The sequence below is a fragment of the Schistocerca nitens genome, chromosome 1 (genome assembly GCF_023898315.1).
Source record: "Schistocerca nitens isolate TAMUIC-IGC-003100 chromosome 1, iqSchNite1.1, whole genome shotgun sequence".
Classification (NCBI taxonomy): domain Eukaryota; kingdom Metazoa; phylum Arthropoda; class Insecta; order Orthoptera; family Acrididae; genus Schistocerca; species Schistocerca nitens.
The window spans coordinates 1,181,390,101-1,181,411,884 of NC_064614.1; the positions used below are offsets into that span (position 1 = coordinate 1,181,390,101).

Consider the following 21,784-nt stretch of genomic DNA (forward strand, 5'->3'; position numbering starts at 1 on the left):
ATAAAACCCCATGTCATCCCAAGCATGTGTGTCAGTTTTTACCTCTCTATCTACATTATTCCGTGGTTTATTAAGTTTTCAAATTTAAACAGACTTTTTGATCACCCGGTACATTCCTGAATCAATCAACCGTTTCTTGAATAAAAGTTCCTTTTTTTTGTCAAAAGCATTACGTTGCTTCAGCCTCCGTATTCGTCGGACAAGGCTCCCTTATGCAACTATTGATGAAATACAAACAGAGTCTCTGAAGGAGCTGAACATCAAAACGAAGAGCAAGTGCGGTAAGTACTTCCAAGATTGAAAAAAGTGCTGTCACAAGCGTGTTATATCTGAGCGGGATTACTTTGAAGTAAACGTTGACTTGATAAAGAATTAAAGATTCCTTAAGGGAAAAAAATTACCGTTACGTTTTGATCACACCTCGTATGGATCTCCTCCGCCTTTTTAGAGTCACGTTAGTGACCGACGTGTTTCAAATGTCATCCACTGCCTGGATTCGAACTGGCTGCCTCGGTAGCAAACGTAGCGAAACTGGTATCGGGGACATGTGCCAGTGTCGAAGGTGCTACGGTTGCAGCAGGTTGGCAACGTTAGCAGTTGGTGCTGTAGTGTGTGGCGGTGGTAGGCGCGTGGATACCTCAGCTGCAGCAGCTGTGTGCGCGGTGCGGACGGCGGCTGCAGCGCCGGGTCGGCTGTCCTCTGGCTGCGCCGTATAAAAGCGGCGCCGGCGCGTCGGGCGGCTATTCCGCGATGGGCACCCACCGCCGACACACACCGCTGCTGCTGGCGCTGCTCGCAGCCGGCGCCGCCTCCGCCGCCACGCTGCAGCCGCAGCCACTGGTCCCAGGTGAGTGCAGAGTCGCTGTCATCGCACCGTGCTCTTTGGCGGACGTCCTCCTCCTGCTACGGCCAGGACACCAGTAGGCCTATGTTAGTAGACGACGCGTGGTTCGGGCCTCTTCATATCGAGGACGTCCCTTCAAACCCAACGAAACGATCTTTTGGGAAGTGCAGGACAGTTGTATTTTCGACACCACCACTGCTCGTTTCCCACCGTGGAATTACATGTGTTCCGTCTTCAACGTGTACGACAAGGACAGGACGGTATATGCTCACTCCTACGGTGAATAACTAGGGGCGGCATATTTACTAAAGAGACCACGACTGTGAATAAGTAAAATATAGTTTTAGCATCGACAGACAACTGTGCGACGTGACGTGGTACTTGTGTTGGCTGAAGAGCCAACACCGTGTTACTAGAGGAGGCCGAAATGCACGCGTTTTAGCTCACGCAGGCTGGCGTGAGGAGGGAAGAACTATATTGACGTGAGGTCTGGAACATGACAAGGAATTAGAATTCAGAAAGCGGACATAAGTAGTTTGGTACTTAGCTTTAATCCATTACTGATGAACGTCGCTCTCGACGGTACATGAGTCACAATATTATCTGTTCAGAAGACATAGTAACTGAATATGGCGCCTTGCTAGGTCGTAGCAAATGACGTAGCTGAAGGCTATGCTAAACTGTCGTCTCTGCAAATGAGAGCGTATGTAGACAGTGAACCATCGCTAGCAAAGTCGGCTGTACAACTGGGGCGAGTGCTAGGGAGTCTAGACTAGACCTGCCGTGTGGCGGCGCTCGGTCTGTAATCAATGATAGTGGCGACACGCGGGTCCGACGTATACTAACGGACCACCGCCGATTTAAAGGCTACCACCTAGCAAATGTGGTGTCTGGCGGTGACACCACAGTACTGATATTACGAATACTATGGACCAGTGTGGTTTTCGTCGAAACCTCTCACTTTTCATCGTTACATCGAACCGAATCCTTTCTAACATACTTTCTTTAAGGTATATCGATGTCGGAACGCATATTAACGTTCGTAGAACAGCTTCTCTGAAGTTTGGAAGGTAGGAGACGAGGTACTGGCAGAATTGAAGCTGTAGGGGCGGGTCGTGAATCGTGCTTGGGTACCTCAGATGGTAGAGCACTTGCCCGCGATGGTAAAGGTCCCGAGTTCGAGTGTCGCCCGGCACGCAGTTTTAATCTGTCAGGAAGTTTCACATCAGCGCGCACTCCGCTGCAGAGTGAAAAATCTCATTCTGGGAACATCCCCCAGGCTGTAGCTAAGCCATGTCTCCGCAATATCCTTTCTTCACGAGTGCTAGTTCTGCAAGGTTCGCAGAAGAGCTTCCGTGAAGTTTGGAAGGTAGAAGACGAGGTACTGGCAGAATTGAAGCTGTGGGGGCGGGTCGTGAGTCGTGGTGCGTAGCTCAGATGGTAGAGCACTTGCCCGTGAAAGGCAAAGATCCCGAGTTCGTGTCTCGGTTCTGCACGCAGTTTTAATCTGTCAGGAAATTTCGTATTAACGTACTTTATAAGTTACGTCTTTCATTACTTGTTCGATCGTCGTTGATTCTGTCGTGCTGGTGTCTGTGTAAGTTCTCAAACTGTAACAGATCAAAGGCGAAAAGCACGCAATGTACTGCAAAAGACATCTAAACTTGATCGCTTTTAGTTAATGATATAGGGGGAAACATTGAATATTTATCTGAAAATGTGTAAGTTAAGTAAGTTTCTAGTGTGGTTATTCAAGTAAAAAAAGAAGAATTTTGGGCATCTGATATAGCTGAAAATCGTATGGCTAATTCTTTAGATTGGCAATTCTTTTATATAAGTGATGAAAACGGAACCGGGAGATCTTATACATGAATACAATCAAGCGTAAGGTATTAAAGACTATGCTTATCAGAAAGTTGTAGACGTTATCGAAATAAACAAAGATTGTCACCAAGACTGTCAGAATATACATGATGTTTGAATAATAGTGTACTATGCGATTATTTGGTTCATTCGGTATGCCGGGGATCATTCAATTTCGTACTCGTCTCGTACACTTTTCTGTCAGTGCTCCAAACTTTGCAGCAAGTGGGAATCGTAACAGTGACAGGTCAACGGGTCATGCAATCTTTTGTGCACTAGAATAAATGAAAAGGAATAAGTTGCTTAGAAACCGGAAATATTTCCTGCTCAGGTATACATAATAAAATCATTTACGTTCTGCCGTTGTTGGTTCCATATATGGAAACTTGTACAAATAATGTGGGATTGAAGAAATTACACTGGTGCAGGTGTACAAACGAGCCACGTAATATGAGATGTTTAGGACGCACGGTTAAAAAATTGGTATCACCCCTTTAAAATATGCTGCATATTTCTCATCGCACTGTAAGGAATCATGGCAAAACAACACATAAGAAGGGAATAACTCCACAAGAATCGTAACGTTCCGAGAACAAATCGTTTATCTGCATCAGACGTCGCGCTCTCGATACGCGATATCCAATTAGCCATGGATAGAGCAGTCTATGAAGCATTGTCATCGAAAAGCTTCTGATTCGATATACTGATGTTAACTAAATACATAGATGTTCGTATTGAATATCTATCCAGGTTTGCAACTCAGCTGAGGGTTTTGACAGGTTGAGAGGAGCACATTATTTTGGACGGACGGACTTTCACAGATATAGGGTTTAAAGTCTGTTCCAATGAAGTAATACAGAACCATTACTCTTATGATACATATTAGATGACTCATCACATAATAATCATCACCGCTTTAGATTATTGCAGATTGTGCATTACTTGTTGTATGTGAGGAGTAATCATCCGATAAAAGTTATAATTCCGATAACGCCTGAACAAAAAGATGCAAAGACAAGTTCTTAATGTAGAAAAACCTAACGTTATACAATGAAAAAGTGCAGTTGTCTTTGATTATTCGATTAGTAAGCTACAACTAGAGACATTCTAATCATAGCGATACGTTGGAGTGTTGCGGTAATGGATGTTCAGTCGTTGGTAATACAGATAAGTACAATACTCGAAAATTGCCGTTTCCCTCCAAAAATGTTGCCTATTAAAACACTATTGCGGACGTGTCACATAAGGAAAAGCGTAAATAATTGCATTTTAGTTAAACTCACGGAAACATGGAGCAGCAATGGAATAAAATCTAAACTTAACATGACAATAGAAAAGTACCAAATATCTCAGAAGTGTTTTTCAGAGATTCAACCAATAAGCTGGACCTGTAATCCATGCTCCATTGCTGAACTGACGGAGATCGAAGATAAGTGATCTGTTTTGATATGAGGGGCACTTGTGAATTTTGGAGCCTATCTTCATCATCTACGCTATGCGTGACGTTACCATCACCTTAATCTCAGAAATTGTCTCATGAAATGTCTGTGTACCTCGCAGGTAATGGTGTGCCCTGTGTAGGTGACACATTTATAGCTGTCCAGCTGTTTTGACGACTCCATTATTCTGTACAGTATTTCCACGACTGACGCAGAAGTCATCGTCAGAAGAAACTTGCTACTGGCTGAGATGCACTTACTGTGTAGGTGCCAACTGGTCCGTCAAGGAGAATTAAGTCAGTCGACCAAATATATTAAACAATGGAATCGTTAACTGAACACCGGAAAAAATGTTATCAGTCACGTCGGTAATACATCAGGCAACAAACCATTTCCGTGATTATGGATGTGTGTTCAAATCCCCATCTAGCTATCCAGAGTTTTCCACGGCTTCCTTGATTCACTTAAGGCAGATTCTGGGATGATCCCTTTAAAAAGGGCGTCGCCAGTTTCCTTCTCACCCTTTCCTTCCCAAACCTAGCCCGAGCCTATGCTCCGTCTCTAAGGAACTCGACGTCGACGAGACGTTAAATCCCAACCTTCCTTCCTCCCTTTTCTTTAAGATGTATTACCTTTTGAACTCGGTTGCGATTGGGCATTGGCATTATCATACGGCGCAAAAATTAGGAACGGTATATAATCTGAAGAAATTCCTTGCGGAAATATGCAAGAGACTGGATGTGAATAGACTGCAGCAAATGTAAGAACATTTTAGTTGGTTGTTTTATATACACGCTAACATTTCCTCGTGCTGTTTTGCAGGTTTTTATTACTTCGCCATTTCATGCGTGCGTGTGATATCGAGTGTCTCTCTCTTCATAAAAAATATACTGTTTTGGTTCATTGTCTGCCATCGCTATGGTGCTCCCTTACTGTACCTCCCATGCCAGATGATCTTCAAATGATGTCTTACTACTTTCTGATAGTGTGGCATATGTGAATAGTTCCACCTGTAACCATAACTCCTAGAAAGGGTGTTTGCATAAAATAAAACAAGCGCGCTGGTGCTATGGTTAACACATACGAACTTAAGGAACATTGAATCAAATTAGCGACTGGAATGAAGATTTCCCAGCAAAAGAAAGTACCACTTTTACAATGTGTAGAGAATTGTCAATTGTAAAAGTGTCTTTCTGATATTTTCCACGTGAATGTTATTGCCCCATTAACATTCATGATATGTGTACATCAGCTGGTGAATAACGTCGGAGGCTGATGTAGGACAATTGCTGTTGCGTGTTCGGAAGTCGACAACCCACAAAATTGCACCGAAAAGCCGGATGACCTGCAGAGCATCAACTTGTACCACAAGGGCATGGCTGTCGGCGTTCATAAACTTTGCGCAAATGAGTGGAAAGACGCATTACGATTTGCTCACAACGTTGATAATCAATCACTATAAACATTGACAGCTGTAGAATATCGAGGAATACTCGTCCGATGCATTGTTAAGTAGAAAAACAGATGTGACACAGTCATTGAAAAACCCTACGGAAATGTAATTCATCCAGAGAGAGGTACCTTACAAAGTTGTCTTTCAACCGATTCTTGAGGGCTCATGAGATTAGGGTCATAATCAGGTAGAACTAATATGTGAGATAGACAAGATCCATAGCCGAGCTGCGCGTGTCGTCACTGGTTCATTTAGTTAGGTGAACCATCTTCAGGAGGATACGCTTCGTGAGAGGAGTTGTGCATCACCGAAAGGTTTGTTGTTGTCCCGCAAGAATTGTAAACTAACTTGTTCCTTCCCACAATACCTCACATTATCGCCATGACGGTAAATTCAGTGGAAGTCGAGTCCCTAAAAGGGGTTTTGCGCGGAGAGAGAATTGGGTTGAAATTCTCCTTCAAGCACCATGGCTTAGGTCTTTCAGGGTTTTCATAAATAACTTCGGCGCTACTTTTTAAACGATATAACGGACAGTTCATTTTCATATTATAGTTATACTTCTAGCGCGGTGGCACAGCACTATGTTCCCTAACGGTAAAGTAGATCGCAGTAATTGAGTTTCTGTATTGAGCAGACGACAGTGCTGCAAGCAAATCTGAGCTATGTGACGGCGTATTGAATTAATACTGGAAGTGTGGAAACACAAAGATGTACTCACCGAGACTGAGAAATGAGTTTGTAACTTGACTACCAACATTTCCAGTAGTTGTTTGTATTCGTGAAAAGACGACATGGGATTATGCACATGTCTGAGCAAATACGAACACTAGCAAGCCCAGTCACCAGTGCTGCGATACTGCAGCCTTTTATACGACAATCGCAAAAATCGGTGGATCTCTGTGCAATAAATAGCGAGGGGAGCCAATCTGGCAATCTGGTATCCGTAAAAATTATGAAGGCTGCAAAATAGAGGGTGTGCATTTCAGGATAACTGCACGCTACGAGAAACGAGGAGCCACGCCGAAGTGTTCCGTATTGTGATCCAAAGGTATGGTACGTGGAAATGAGGAGTCTGCAAAGTGTTTTGTCAGTCATAATAAGGCGCAGTTCGAACAAAACAATGCTTTAAACTTGTATTAATAAGGAATATTTCGAATATTGATTTTTGTAGACAGGAGACTGTAACTACAAGAAGTTGGCACTCTTTCCCACATCCGTCAAGATTTCTAGGGCGTACTTTGAGGACATTTTCTGAAAGATGGGTAGATAAAAGTAGTTTTACTGAATACTCACAATGGTCTGCGAACATAGCACTTTGAAACTTCTGTCCGTGTCAGAACTTGAAGGCTGAAGCTTAAAGACAAAGGCCCGTTACGCTGAAGACGTGACTAGAATACAATGAAACATCGTGTGCAGCCATCAGCGTTACAAATGGTAAGCCGTAGATGATTCAGCTGCTCGACGTCGCCGCTAGTGACCGATGGTAGCCACCGTATACAGAGGCCCGCGGTATCTGCTCTTTATTTTGTGTTGTATTCTCATTCTTAAGGGAATCTGCTCTTGAAAAATGTCCAAAAACTGGAAAAAAGATCGTTTCATGCCGATCACAAAAATGTATAGCGTATGGACACTTTCATTTTGCGTTTGTTAGTAAATTTAGTTTGAACGTAATGCTGCACAGGTGTCACACCCCTCTGTCCTTTCGGGGTCCATCACAACATGTCATGTATTATTCTTTTCCATTTTTTTTCCAGCTTTCGGATACAGATCATAAAAAGGTGTTTCTAGAAATGTCTGATTACCAGAATCTAAGTTCATGCGTATCTCCATGGCTGTGGCGTAGCTACAACCAAACATCTTAATATACAGGGTGTTACAAAAAGGTACGGCCAAACTTTCAGGAAACATTCCTCACACACAAATAAAGAAAAGATGTTATGTGGACATGTGTCCGGAAACGCTTAATTTCCATGTTAGAGCTCATTTTAGTTTCGTCAGTATGTACTGTACTTCATCGATTCACCGCCAGTTGGCCCAATTGAAGAAAGGTAATGTTGACTTCCGTGGTTGTGTTGACATGTGACTCATTGCTCTACAGTACTAGCATCATGCACATCAGTACGTAGCACCAACAGGTTAGTGTTCATCACGAACGTGGTTTTGCAGTCAGTGCAATGTTTACAAATGCGGAGTTGGCAGATGCCCATTTGATGTTTGGATTAGCACGGGGCAATAGCCGTGGCGAGGTACGTTTGTATCGAGACAGATTTCCAGAACGAAGGTGTCCCGACAAGAAGACGTTCGAAGCAATTGATCGGCATCTTAGGGAGCACGGAACATTCCAGCCTATGACTCGCGACTGGAAAAGACCTAGAACGACGAGGACACCTGCAATGGACGAGGCAATTCTTCGTGCAGTTGACGATAATCCTAATGTCAGCGTCAGAGAAGTTGCTGCTGTACAAGGTAACGTTGACCACGTCACTGTATGGAGAGTGCTACGGGAGAACCAGTTGTTTCCGTACCATGTACAGCGTGTGTAGGCACCAGCAGCAGCTGATTGGCCTCCACGGGTATACTTCTGCGAAAGTTTCATCCAACAATGTGTCAATCCTCATTTCAGTGCAAATGTTCTCTTTATGGATGAGGCTTCATTCCAACGTGATCAAATTGTAAATTTTCACAATTAACATGTGTGGGCTGACGAGAATCCGCACGCAATTGTGAAATCACGTCATCCACACAGATTTTCTGTGAACGTTTGGGCAGGCATTGTTGGTGATGTCTTGATTGGGCCCCATGTTCTTCCATCTACGCTCAATGGAGCACGTTATTATGATTTCATACGGGATACTCTACCTGTGCTGCTAGAACATGTGCCTTTACAAGTACGACACAACATGTGGTTCATGCACGATGGAGCTCCTGCACATTTCAGTCGAAGTGTTCGTACGCTTCTCAACAACAGATTCGGTGACCGATGGATTGGTATAGGCGGACCAATTCCATGGCCTCCACGCTCTCCTGACCTCAACCCTCCTGATTTTCATTTATGGGGGCATTTGAAAGCTCTTGTCTACGCAACGCCGGTACCAAATGTAGAGGCTCTTCGTGTTCGTATTGTGGACGGCTGTGTTACAATACGCCATTCTCCAGGGCTGTATCAGCGCATCAGGGATTCCATGCGACGAAGGGTGGATGCATGTATCCTCGCTAACGGAGGACATTTTGAACATTTCCTGTAACAAAGTGTTTGAAGTCACGCTGGTACGTTCTGTTACTGTGTGTTTCCATTCCATGACTAATGTGATTTGGCGAGAAGTAATAAAATGAGCTCTAACATGGAAAGCAAGCGTTTCCGGACGCATGTCCACATAACATTTTTTTTTTTTTTTTTTTTTTTTGTGAGGAATGTTTCCTGAAAGTTTGGCCGTACCTTTTTGTAACACCCTGTATATCTTGCTTTGATAATTTGAAACACGTGTGGCTCGTAGTTACTGCTGTGTTGTGCTGTTTCAGTGTACGTGCCTTCTCCGTTAGAAGTTCCGAGAATAAAGCAATTTAACATGAAACTGAAGTTTCGAGGCAACCGGTTCAAAGCAATATCAAATAATACACTCATCACACAAAATGAGTGTACAGCCATATCGTTTCCTCACAAGCATTCCTTGGTATTATTGGTGCAATTAAGTAAAACAAAGGGATCTGGCAAATATAAGTAGTCTTAGGAGATATCTCCACGGTCTCTCGTAGAATCCGAATGAAAGCATCATTGAGGAGCGAATACCGAAAACTATACTTGTCGAGCTGACAGTGTTGAAGGTAGCTGTTATGGATGCACTAATAACTTTCAATGATGGTGCAATTTCTAGCACTCATGTTCTGCAAACAATTAGATGTCCTGACTGGATATGGCTGAAGCTGTTATTGATCGTCTGTGAGTAACAGAAGTGGAGAGAGCTGCAGAAGCTGTTACAAGAGAGGCTAGGATAAATAAAAGAACGATGAGAAAGAGCATGGAGATTAAAGAAACAGGTGACCGACAGGAATATGCAACTTGAATGCTCTAAAACTGAACAGTGATACACTAATATCTTCATAGACCTTCATTCACGATTTACCGGAAACTTGAATTTTTATTCAGGTACAGTTCTCTCCTTAATGAATTACATTAAACTCAGCAAAATTGGCACATATAATTAGAATGGCCTTCTCTACCACCCTCGGCTACTACTTTCACAAAATTCTAAATTGTGATGATGATGCGTCTGATTATTGATTTAAATTTTTAAGTATATTTCTCGTAGAAAATAAATTTTGCATATTTTTCACATATTAGTTTTAGAAGAGGAAACTGGAGGCATAACAAACTTCCCTGAGTGTTATCTATAACCTGAATGTTTTTCTAAGCGGCGCTGTCAGTGGTAGCAAAGAAAATGGTAAAACTGTTACAGTGTTCTGGTTCGTAGTCTTTTATAAATATTGTTGTCAACATCACAATATAATAGGTAGCTAACCGATTTTCTCAGAAATGCTTTGACTGATAACCCTAACTGTTTGCACAAATTCTGAGCTGCTTCTGCTCTGTAGATCAGCAACACTGCGAGGGAAAGAGAACGTTAAAAACACAGCCCCTTCAGGGATGGGTCCTCTTAAGTGAGAAATACTCTGCTATGTAGGCACACCAGACAAGGTACTTTTTTTGAGTCAGCAGTCTTCTGACTGGTTTGATGCGGCCCGCCACGTTAACGTAAGGCCCTGATGAAGGCTAGCTGCAACGCTGGCCGAAACGTTGGCGCATTTTAAATTATGACGATGCGGTCTGATACCCTGAAGAATTTTATTGAAGCAGACGCTTTACGATTTCCTCCTTGCGGAATGACTTTCCTAATGTTTCTCATAGTGTTTTGTATGGCATTGTGACCGAGCACTTGAATTACCGAAAATTGTGCGCACGTTGGGTACCGAAAATGTTGGCGGTTGTACACAAAATCAAACGTTTACACAGTGCATTGACTTGCCTTGAGCGGTACCACAACGACGGTGATGATTTCTTAAGCCAAATTGTTAGGGGCGGTGAAAGATGGATGGCCTACGTCACACCAGAATCAAAGCAACAGTTTATGGAAGTTGAGCAAGGGCATCGTTTTGCTGCAAGACAATGCCCGTCCGCATGTTGCGAATCACACCAAAGATCTCATCACATCTTTTCGATGGGAAACTCTAGATCATCCTCCGTACAGCCCCGATCTTGCGCCCAGTGACTACCATCTGTTCCTGCACTTGAAGAAACACCTGGGCGGTCAGCGTCTTCAAGACGATGACGAAGTCAAAACAGTGTTGATGCAGTGGTTAACAAGTCAGGTGGCAGACTTCTATGAGGGTATTCAAAAACTGGTACAACGTTATGACAAGTGCCTCAATATTGACAGAAATTATATAGAAAAGTAGATTAAGGTAGAGGCTTTCATGTAAAAATAAAATTATTGAGATATCTTAGCGCGTCTTTTTTTAATTTCAAAACGGTACGTACTTAAAAAAAACACTCCTCGTAGAGCCATCCTGCCAGGAACGTACATTTTAATAAATTCCAAAAGAGACTGAGCATCAGAGAGTATTTGCTTTTGGTTAACGACTGCCCCTTATTTCAAATAAGGGAGTGGTTCTAAAGCGAAATTTAATTTGCTATTTGATCCACCATACAACTCATCTGGGACACGTGCCATACGCAACTGTTATTAATTTTATTATAATGGCAACTGCAATTATATAAACACTGTACTTATTTATACAACAGTTTTCGGTCGCTAGCCAATTATCATGTGTTCGAGTTTTTAGCACATCAATGATTTTTACGATTTGGTTTCTGTCGTGACTAATCATTCATCACTTTAAAATGGACAAGACTCGAAGCCGGTCGTGTAAATGAATGTTTTTATGCAACTGGAGGTTCCATTTAATTTACTCAACTTGTTCGCTGCATTCTCTCCGCTACTACACCACGCTAATGACAGGCCTCCTGTCACGAAGCTACGAGTAAAATTACCGGGCACACTTCCTTCCATCATAATCTTCGGCTGCCCTAAACGGCTGCAGTCAGATTAGCAGAGGAACGTCAGAGTAACGACTCTCAGCAAAACCGCGGCAGCTGACCGCGTTGCAGCGAAGAGGTGCAGGCCCGGAGCATGCTCCTGGTGTCATTGACCTTCCGCGCCCGGAAGCCGCAGCCGCATTGTGCCGGCTCTGCAGCGCCCCCCAGGCCATCCACTCCGAAGGCCGTTGACTCGACTCCCGGCTGCAGCCTGTCAAACTCCGAGAGGCACAGGAGAACACAGGTCGTTCCAAAACGAATAAGCAGCTTTCGACATTTTACTGAGGCCAAAGTGCACACGACACGCGCACATTTCGCTGCTGAGGCACGTTATTACGACTACTTTGCCAGCACTCAGCTGTTTTACAGCTCAGTTGCTGAATTAAAAGAGAAGATGATGTATCTGAAGGGTATACTGTCTGCAGTGCTCCCCACAGCTGTGGAAGGATGAAATTTTCTGACAGATTAAAACCACTGGGACTCGAAATAGTAATCTTGTTTTTATTGGACAATACTTTTACTGTCTGAGCTATCCAGATACAGCCCGTCATGAAATTATTAACTGTATTCATTTAGTTGCTTCATTTAGTTCAGCACATTGTTTTCTGCAACCTGCCTAACAGGGCTGAAGAACTGCGTAGGGAACCAACTTTATTGACTTCTTTATTATTTCATATCATTATCTAGTGTTATCTATTATCCATAATCCTAATCATGGATAGTTCTGTTATGTACAAATATGCGTGTGCGATCGTAGACTCAGAATAGCCTTCTTGGGGACTGATGACCTCATCCTGTGGAATTTTCCGCTGGACTGTGCAAATTTTGTGCGGCAAGCTGGCTTGGGCAAATGGTATTGCTACTTCCAGCAACCACCCGATTGGACAAAGCCGCTGATGCCGCAGTGTCGTTTCCTGACGATTGGCTGTCCTTCGTCGCCACTCAGGGATGTTGCACCAGATCACACCGTCTGGGAACTTTTAGAATTTTTTCAGTCAGCTAGACTAGGCCTGGTGATGTGGCAGGTCATGGTGCTGTCGAGCGCACTTAGCGTAAACATTTTGGTTGGGAATAAGTCAGTCGTTTCGTTTCATAATGTACGTAATCTCTACAGTAATTAAATTTAGTTATCGGGGGAAGTCATGTGTAGATTTTGTCGATTTCGACTTAGTTTTTGGGAGGACGATTTTTTTTCGTTATCCTTTCACATTAAGACTTTTCCATTGTGCTCTTGAGCAGATTGAATGACCACATGACGGCATCGTCTTGTAGTTCGTAGGAATTAGAGGGATTTTTTCTTGATACTGCGAACTTATCTTCCAGTGGCTTTCTTTCTCTTCTGCAGTGATGTATGCGACAGTGCGTATACCAGAGTATCAGTGTCCCAGCCTTCTGATAACACGGTCCTTTGCTGAAAGAATTATAGCAAGAGACATTGTTAGAATCTGCCCCGGTAAGGAACTATATTCCTAAGATATCGTTACTTCGTGAAAAGATTGCTAAAATAGAGAAGAGAATAAATGTCCTTTATCATGGAATATAGCTCGTTTGCCATTTCCCCCACGTGCTTTTCACCATTCCTTTCCTAGTCCTGTGATAGCTGTCGTTGAGAAACGTCTCTTGAAATGTTTAATTGAACTTCTTTCCCTGTCAGTTATTCTGATGTCAACTAGGTAGATTCCGTATTATAAGTAAATCTTTGGTCCGAATTCCAGTAAATCCTCTTACATAGTCACTTCAGAGGACACTGCAAGTAGAGAGCCATTACCTACTCGTGATAAGAACCACTGTGGCTTTATAAAAAGTCCATGCTATATGGCGAAAGAGGTATCCCATATTTTTATAAAGAGGAAGGGGGGGGGGGGGGAGAGGAGGGGCGGTTAGACATCAGTGTTTGGTTGATGGAGCCTCCCACGTCTTCCTTCGTGTGCCAACCTCTTCATCACAAAGATAGCACTTTCACCCAATGTTTTCGATTATTTATTGAATGCATTCCGATATCTGTCATCCCCTACAGTTTTAGACCTTTACGGTTCCCTAACATATAACGGAAGCTAGTCTCTCGTGTCTCAATACACCTCCCACCATCCTTTCCCTTCTCTAGCCGTCGATGGCCATCTATTCCTTTCCTCGCTAATACTGCAGGGAGTCTCCTCATTTCTTATCAGTCCAGTTAAGATTCAACATCCTTCTTTTCCCGCTTGGCCGCAGTTCATGATTCACTTCCACGCCGTGCATTCACCAGACGTACATTCTAAGGAAAACGTGGACGTTACAGTTGAGATGAGTTAAAACCCGTGGCTCTACCCTTCATTCGATCCCTGCGAAACCCTACATTTCAGCAGGATAATGCACGACCGCATGTTGCAGGTCCTGTACAGTCATTTCTGGATACAGGAAATGTTCGACTGCTGCCCTGGTCAGCACATTCCCCAGATCTCTCCCCAATTGAAAACGTCTGGTCAATGGTGGCCGAGCAACTGGCTCATCACAATAGCCAGTCACTACTCTTAATGAACTGTGGTATAGTGTTGAAGCTGCATGGCCAGCTGTACCTTTACACGCCATCCAAGCTCTGTTTGACACAATGCCCAGGCGTATCAAGGCTATTATTACGGCCAGTTGTTCTGGGTACTGATTTCTAGGATCTATCCACCAAAATTGCGTGAAAATGTAATCACATGTCAATTCTAGTATAATATATTTGTCCAATGAATAGCCGTTTATCATCTGCATTTCTTCTTGGTGTAGCAATTTTAATGGCCAGTAGAGTATGTTGGTGAAACCTTCAGCGAGGTCTGCAGTGCGATCCTTTGTGGCAAAACGGCACAGCACAGACCAATGAGATGAAGATCGTAGTCACGAACAAGGAAAAGAACGGAAGACAGTTGTCGATTAAAGAGCAGAAGTCGTAACATCGGGAGCTCCGAGTAGTGCCTACAGGGAGACAACAGCCCTGACGTCACGCCGCTATGAGTCTGCGTGTTGGCAGGAGAAGAGAGGGAGAGAGAGACAGGAGAGCTACATAGTGCGTGCGTGTTTATGCGAAGGCCGCGCCTCACGCACCAGTGGAAGGCTAGCCGTAGCGGCAGCAGTTTTACAGCGCAGGGCCGGCTGGACAGCGAACAAGTGACTGGCAGCTGACCGGATTCACACTGCTCGCGGTCCCGCTACATTCTCACGCCGCTGCTCCGACACAGGAAAGCCCGCTCTTCGTCTGCTGCGGGGCCACGTTGCGAGATTTTACACTTTTACTGTCACACTCAGTGCCAAACTTCACTGAAAACTTCCTCCTCCAGACACCGAACGAGGACTGGCAGTAGACACAGTGCTTGTAGCACAGTCACGCAAATTTTCGCAACCAAGCGAATAAAATACACTACTGACCATTAAAATTGCTACACCAAGAAGAAATGAAGATGATAAACGGGTATTCGTTGGACAAATATATTATACTAGAACTGACATTTTCACGGAATTTGGGTGCATAGATCCTGAAAAATCAGTACCCAGACAGCCACCTCTGGCCGTAATAACGGCCTTCATACGCCTGGGCATTGAGTAAAACACAGCTTGGATAGCGTGTACAGGTACAGCTGCCCATGCAGCTTCAACACGATACCACAGTTCATCAGGAGTAGTGACTGGCGTATTGTGACGAGCCAGTTGCTCAGTTACCATTGACCAGACGTTTTCAATTGGTGAGAGATCTGGAGAATCTGCTGGCTAGGGCAGCAGTCGAACATCTTCTGTATCCAAAAAGGCCCGTAAAGGACCTGCAAGATACGGCCGTGCATTATCCTGCTGAATTGTAGGGTTTCGCAGGGATCAGATAAAGGGTAGAGCCACGGGTCGTAACACATCTCAACTGTAACGTCCACTGTTCAAAGTGTCGTCAATGCGAACAAGAGGTGACCGAGACGTGTAACCAATGGCACCCCATACCATCACGCCGGATGATACGCCAGTATGGCGATGATGTATACACGCTTCCGATGTGCGTTCACCGCGATGTCGCCAAACACGGATGTGACCATCATGATGCTGTAAACAGAACCTGGATTCATCCGAAAAAATGACGTTTTGCCATTCGTGCACCCAGGTTCGTCGTTGAGTGCACCATCGCAGGCGCTCCTCTCTGAGATGCAGCGTCAAGGGTAACCGCAGCCATGGTCTCCGAGCTGATAGTGCTTGCTGCTGCAAACGTCGTCGAGCTTTTCGTGCAGGTGATTGTTGTTTTTCACACGTCCCCACCTGTTGACTCAGGGATCGAGACGTGGCTGCACGATCCGTTACAGCCATGCGGATAGGATGCCTGTCATCTTGACTGCTAGTGATACAAGGCCGTTGGGATTCAGCACGGCGTGCCGTATTACCCTCCTGAACCGACCGATTCCATATTCTGCTAACAGTCATTGGATCTCGACCAACGTGAACAGCAATGTCGCGATACGATAAACCGCAATCGCGATAGGCTACAATCCGACCTTTATCAAAGTCGGAAACGTGATGGTACGAATTTCTCCTCCTTACACGAGGCATCACAACAACGTTTCACCAGGCAACGTCGGTCAACTGCTCCTTGTGTATGAGAAATCGCCGGCCTGGGTGGCCGAGCGGTTCTAGGCGCTACAGTCCGGAACCGCGTGACCGCTACGGTCGCAGGTTCGAATCCTGCCTCGGGCATGGATGTGTGTGATGTCCTTAGGTTAGTTATGTTTAAGTAGTTCTAAGTTCTAGGGGACTGATGACCTCAGAAGTTAAGTCCCATAGTGCTCAGAGTCATTTCATATGAGAAATCGGTTGGAAACTTTCCTCGTGTCAGCACGTTGTAGGTGTCGTCACCGGCGTCAACCTTGTGTGAATGCTCTGAAAAGCTAATCATTTGCATATCACATTTCGCATCTGTAGCACGTCATGTTCTTGGTGTAGCAATTTTAATGCCCAGTAGTGTATGAGTTTGAATGTAATAAAAGATTCGATTTATTTTGTGCGGGTGGTGTTCCACAACACCTAAGTATTTGAAAAAGGAGAACGAGTGTCACGAAGCTCAAGTATTTTATCCAACATCTGATTTCAATATCGGTGCACCATCTGCCCAGAGTAATTGAATCGTCATGTGCTGTAAACCATTAACTATACATACACATTATCTAATTAAAAATATCCAGATACCATAAGTGCTGAGGAATTAACCACCAGATTCACGAGAGAAGGATTAAACGAGGCAGAGAATGTTCAGTTGTCAGTAGAGAAACAGTAACAGCACAATGGGATTAGTCTTCAACTTTTGTAGGCCTGTCTTCTTCAGTTGCGTGTAATATTACGGTATATTGATAATTTTTACTTTATGGACCGTCTGACACGATACAAAGAACATATCAGATGTTGGAAGTACGAAACAAAGCATTCTACACTTGCAGAACATTAAAAAAAACTCCAACAACCATCCTACAAACATGGAAGAAGAAATGAAAATAATGAGAATAATCAATCATACCAAACATCTTATACAAATGCAAGAAAACTTCCACATTCAGAAAACCATCGTGGAAAACAAACATGGGATAAATGAACAAACACAAAAAAATGGTTCAAATGGCTCTGAGCACTATGGGACTTAACATCTGAGGTCATCAGTCCCCTAGATTTAGAACGTCTTAAACCTAACTAACCTAAGGACACCACACACACCCATGCCCCAGGCAGGACTCGAACCTGCGACCGTAGCTGCAGCGCGGTTTTGGACTGAAGCGCCTAGAACCGCTCGGCCACAACGCCCGGCGCAAGATCTGGGCTGTACGGAAGATGATCTAGAGTTTCCCATCGAAAAGATGTGATGAGATCTTTGGTCTGATTCGCCACATGCGGACGGGCATTGTCTTGCAGGAAAACGATGCACTTGCTCAACTTCCATAAACTGTTGCTTTGATTCTGGCGTGACGTAGGCCAGCCATGTTTCATCGCCCGTAACAATTTGGCTTAAGAAATCATCACCGCCGTTGTGGTACCGCTCAAGGAAAGTCAATGCACTGTCTAAACGTTTGGTTTTGTGCACATCTGCCAACATTTTCGGTACCCAACGTGCGCACAATTTTCGGTAATTCAAGTGCTCGGTCACAATGCCATACAAAACACTACGAGAAACATTAGGAAAGTCATTCCGCAAGGAGGAATTCGTAAAGCGTCTGTTTTCTCTCACCTTATTGTCCACTTCCTTGACCAAACTTTCATTGACGACCGAAGGACGCCCACTCCGTTCATCATGCACATTTGTGCGGCCATCTTTAAATGCTCTCACCCATTTTCTTACCATTCCATCACTCATAATGTTTTCTCCGTAAACTGCATACATCTCACGATAAATATCGATCGCTTTTAGGCCTTTAGCACAAAGAAATCTTATAACAGCCCGTACTTCACAGTCGGCGGGACTCACGATTATCGAAGGCACCTTAAACACTCAGTACACAACGTAAACAAAGAAGAATCAGACTGTAATGGCGTCAGCGCGTAGATTAAGGCACAGGCTTTCATGTAAAAATAAAATTATTGAGATATCTTAGCACGTCTTTTTTTTAATTTCAAAAGGGTACTTACTTAAAAATCACGCCTCGTACATATTGCAGGCCATTGAAGATGCCTTGCGGAAAATAAAGGTGAAACCGCGTATGGCACTAAAATTGTGTTTTATTCAGTTGCTGTCAGATGGTCCATAAAGTAAAAATTATCAATATACCGTAATGGGATTAGTCATTGGATGTCAACTAACAAACCAATCAGGGACAATTACCACGCTTCTAAAACTGCTCTAGTCGGCTGTTTGTGACGTTATTGATGTGACTGAAGAAATGCGGAAGAATAACGATAGCTAAATCAAGAGCACGCAGGTGGTTGTAAAAAATTGCATGAAATCAGCGGAAGGAATCAGCCATGATTTCCACAGTGCTACCAGCAGTCCAGCTAGGTCAGTGTCTGTGAACAGATTTAAAAGGAATGGGACACGGTGGTCCAGCAGGTCCTCATGAGCCATACATTTCTTTAGTCAGTGCTAAGTGACGCTTGAGTTATTGTAAAGAGTGACGCCACTCGACAGTGAATAACAGGAAACGAGCGATTTGGAGTGATGAATCGCGCTGTGTACTGTGGCAATCCCATAGAATGGTTTTGGTTGGGCGAATGCCGGGACATGCTCGTCGTATAGCGTAATGCGCAGTGCACTATCTCACGAGAGATGAGCCCGACGCGAACCGTATCCGTACGGCGGGTTAGCTACCGTGCTGGAGCATCGACCAACCTGAGTGTGCTTTTCGGCGGTTGCCCACGCACGTTTAGGCAAATGCTGGGCTGGTCCCCATTCCTGTTCTCAGAACATATGACACAAACAGCTGAAATACGATCACCCGCAGAACAAAGTTTACACGATTTACTGACAGGTGGCCCACAAGACTTCCTAACCTGAGGTAACTGGCGGATACGACACAGGAAGGGCATCCTGCCACAAAGTTAAATCAAATAAATGGCCAGAAGTTGAGATAAGCGGAACCTCTCCTAGACGCCCTAAAGGCTAAGGAAAAGAAAGTTTCTATGGGCCCTGGAACGTTGTAGGAAACTGTTAGCAACTAACAGTTTCAAAACGTTCGGGATTCGCTTCACATTATATCATACTTTTTGTATAGCACTGTCACCTGTGGTCAACTGTTGTGTATCTGATGCTAGGTTTTATTGCCATTCGGATGCGCCTTAAACTCCAGGTCCCAGGATAAATAAATCAGTCAGTCATTTAACAAGTCGAAGGACAGCATCCACTGTAAAGCTATACCGAGAGTTTCACACAGTGCACTCGCACCCAGGACTACCGAGATTCAAATCCCATACCATCATACAAATGTAGGTTTTTCCTTAGTTTCCCAGAAACCCGCTTTTCCTTAGTTTCCCAGAAACCCGCGAGGCAAATGACGGGATAGTTTCTTTAAAACTGAGACACCCGATTTTTTTCTCATTACGAGCCTGCAGCCTGTCTCTATCAACGGGACATCAAAAACTAATGTTTCTTCCTTTTTGTGGTTTTAAATCCTCTTCATTGATGCGCGCTGCGTTTTTGTTCTCAAACAGAATCACAATCTTCAGTATTAACACTAGAACACTAAAGTGGGTGGGGGGTGGGTGTGATGGGGTGAAAATGTTACATTGTTACTAGACAATCGTAAATTTTACTACTCCGTAGTTTAGTCAAATGTAATTTATGATTTATGCGCTACTTAATTAAAATTGTAAGGTTTCCAGTGAGACCCAACATACTAAATACGCACAAAATATCGCGCTTGACACGCTATCCGACTAAACTAGATTGGAGGGAACCACGAATTGGTACCAACTGCAATCGTAAATTTTACGGTGGTTCAGTGACTTAGTGTTAAAGTGTGACGTCCCGACTAAATTTTCGCCATTAGAGTGTTAGCATACAACATTAGCGCCAAAGCACAGGCAATTAATACCTCTGCAAACTCCAGGTCATCCCACTCGAAGCCAGACAGTTGCTGGCTGTATAGAAAATCCAAATAGCTTTTTTCTGTGGCAGAGACGATGACGGACATTCCCACACGTATCTCCGTGGTGTGGAAGAAACCGACCGAACGATCGGCGACAGGTTGCGATGTGGGGATAACCGCGCATGTACGTCCGTCGATGACGCAATAGCTGTCACGTGCTCCGCGTTCCGAGAAGACCTTCGCGAGGTCCCGCCGTCGTGCAAACATGGGCCCACCCGCTGCAAGCACTGCCCATTCTCTACATCCGAGGCTCACCTGTAAACATCTGTCAGCTCTTCAGAGAGAAATGCATACGGACGAGGACTGCATTCCAGATGTTCCGGACTTATTATGCTTTATTGAAAGACGAAGTAATGAAGTAATGTTGGTAACAATACGAGATCAAAGCGTCCTCTAACCATCACGTATGGTACGAAGCTAATACATGAAGGCGCAAGTGTGTAGGCTTCCACGGCCGCAGTACTTAACATACTTTTCTTTCTTTCAGGCCGGCCGAGCGGTTCTAGGCGCTTCAGTCTGGAACCGCGCGACCGCTACGGTCGCAGGTTCGAATCCTGCCTCGGGCATGGATGTATATGATGTCCTTAGGTTAGTTAGGTTTAAGTAGTTCTAAGTTCTAGGGGACTGATGACCTTAGAAGTTAAGTCCCATAGTGCTCAGAGCCATTTGAAAGCCTTTCTTTCAGGAACACATCATACTGAAAAATAACTGACAGTAAATGTTATTTCAGTTTTTCGGAACGAAGACCATGGATTTTGAAACAGGGTTCTAGGAGCATATCAGAGTTGAAATATTAATCTTTCCACAATAGGAGAACGCACGGCATGCATACGACATATGAAGGGCTTATTTCAATAGTGGTACAAGTCCATTACCTCCACTTTTCTGTCTATAATGCTTCTGACAAACAGAAAGAAAGGTTCATCTCTAGCAAGAAGCCGTATGATTGAATATTTCTGGTATCTCAACTACAGATTTTTCGGCGCTGATTTAACTTTAGGACTCTGTATCTCAGAATGAAAAAAAGTGGACTTGTACCACTATTGAAATAAGCCCTTCATATATAATCGTATTGTCAGTGAAGCAAAGAAGAAATAATCTCAACACACGTGTAAGGCTGAAGGAAAACCGCCGCATTCAAACAATAAAGAACCTTATAGTCGTAAATAATCACTCTCGAATGAAAGATACAACATTAACGACTCACTCACGCACACACACACACACACACACACACACACACACACACAAGATGGAAAAAGACTTAAAAACAGAAAAGATTATTACATGACAACGCAGAGAGAGAATATGATAGAAAGAACAGGAAGTTTTGAAGGAGACTGGGATGAGTGGATAAGGGGGCACAGAGGACAAATAACTCATTCGATGAGAACACTTGCGCAACGAAACCGCAGACTGAAGATGTCGTAAAGACACTGTCACGAGTTGGCAGCAGGAGAGATACAAAACAGAAAAACAGGGATCTGATACGTGTTGACTGCATGATTACACAGACGAGAATACGGTGTCGCCTGTTGAGTA

At 44.0% G+C, this 21,784-nt stretch overlaps 1 protein-coding gene across 2 annotated transcripts in view; it reads left to right on the forward strand.

Moving 5' to 3' along the window:
• Positions 1-735: 735 nt before the first annotated feature.
• LOC126200568 (trithorax group protein osa-like) overlaps positions 736-21,784 on the forward strand; it is a 106,452-nt gene continuing 85,403 nt past the window's right edge. For both annotated transcript variants that reach the window (XM_049936719.1, XM_049936720.1), the window contains exon 1: positions 736-847. In XM_049936719.1, coding sequence (XP_049792676.1) covers positions 751-847 — 97 coding nt within the window. In that variant the 5' untranslated portion in view covers positions 736-750. The remainder of the gene's footprint in view (positions 848-21,784) is intronic.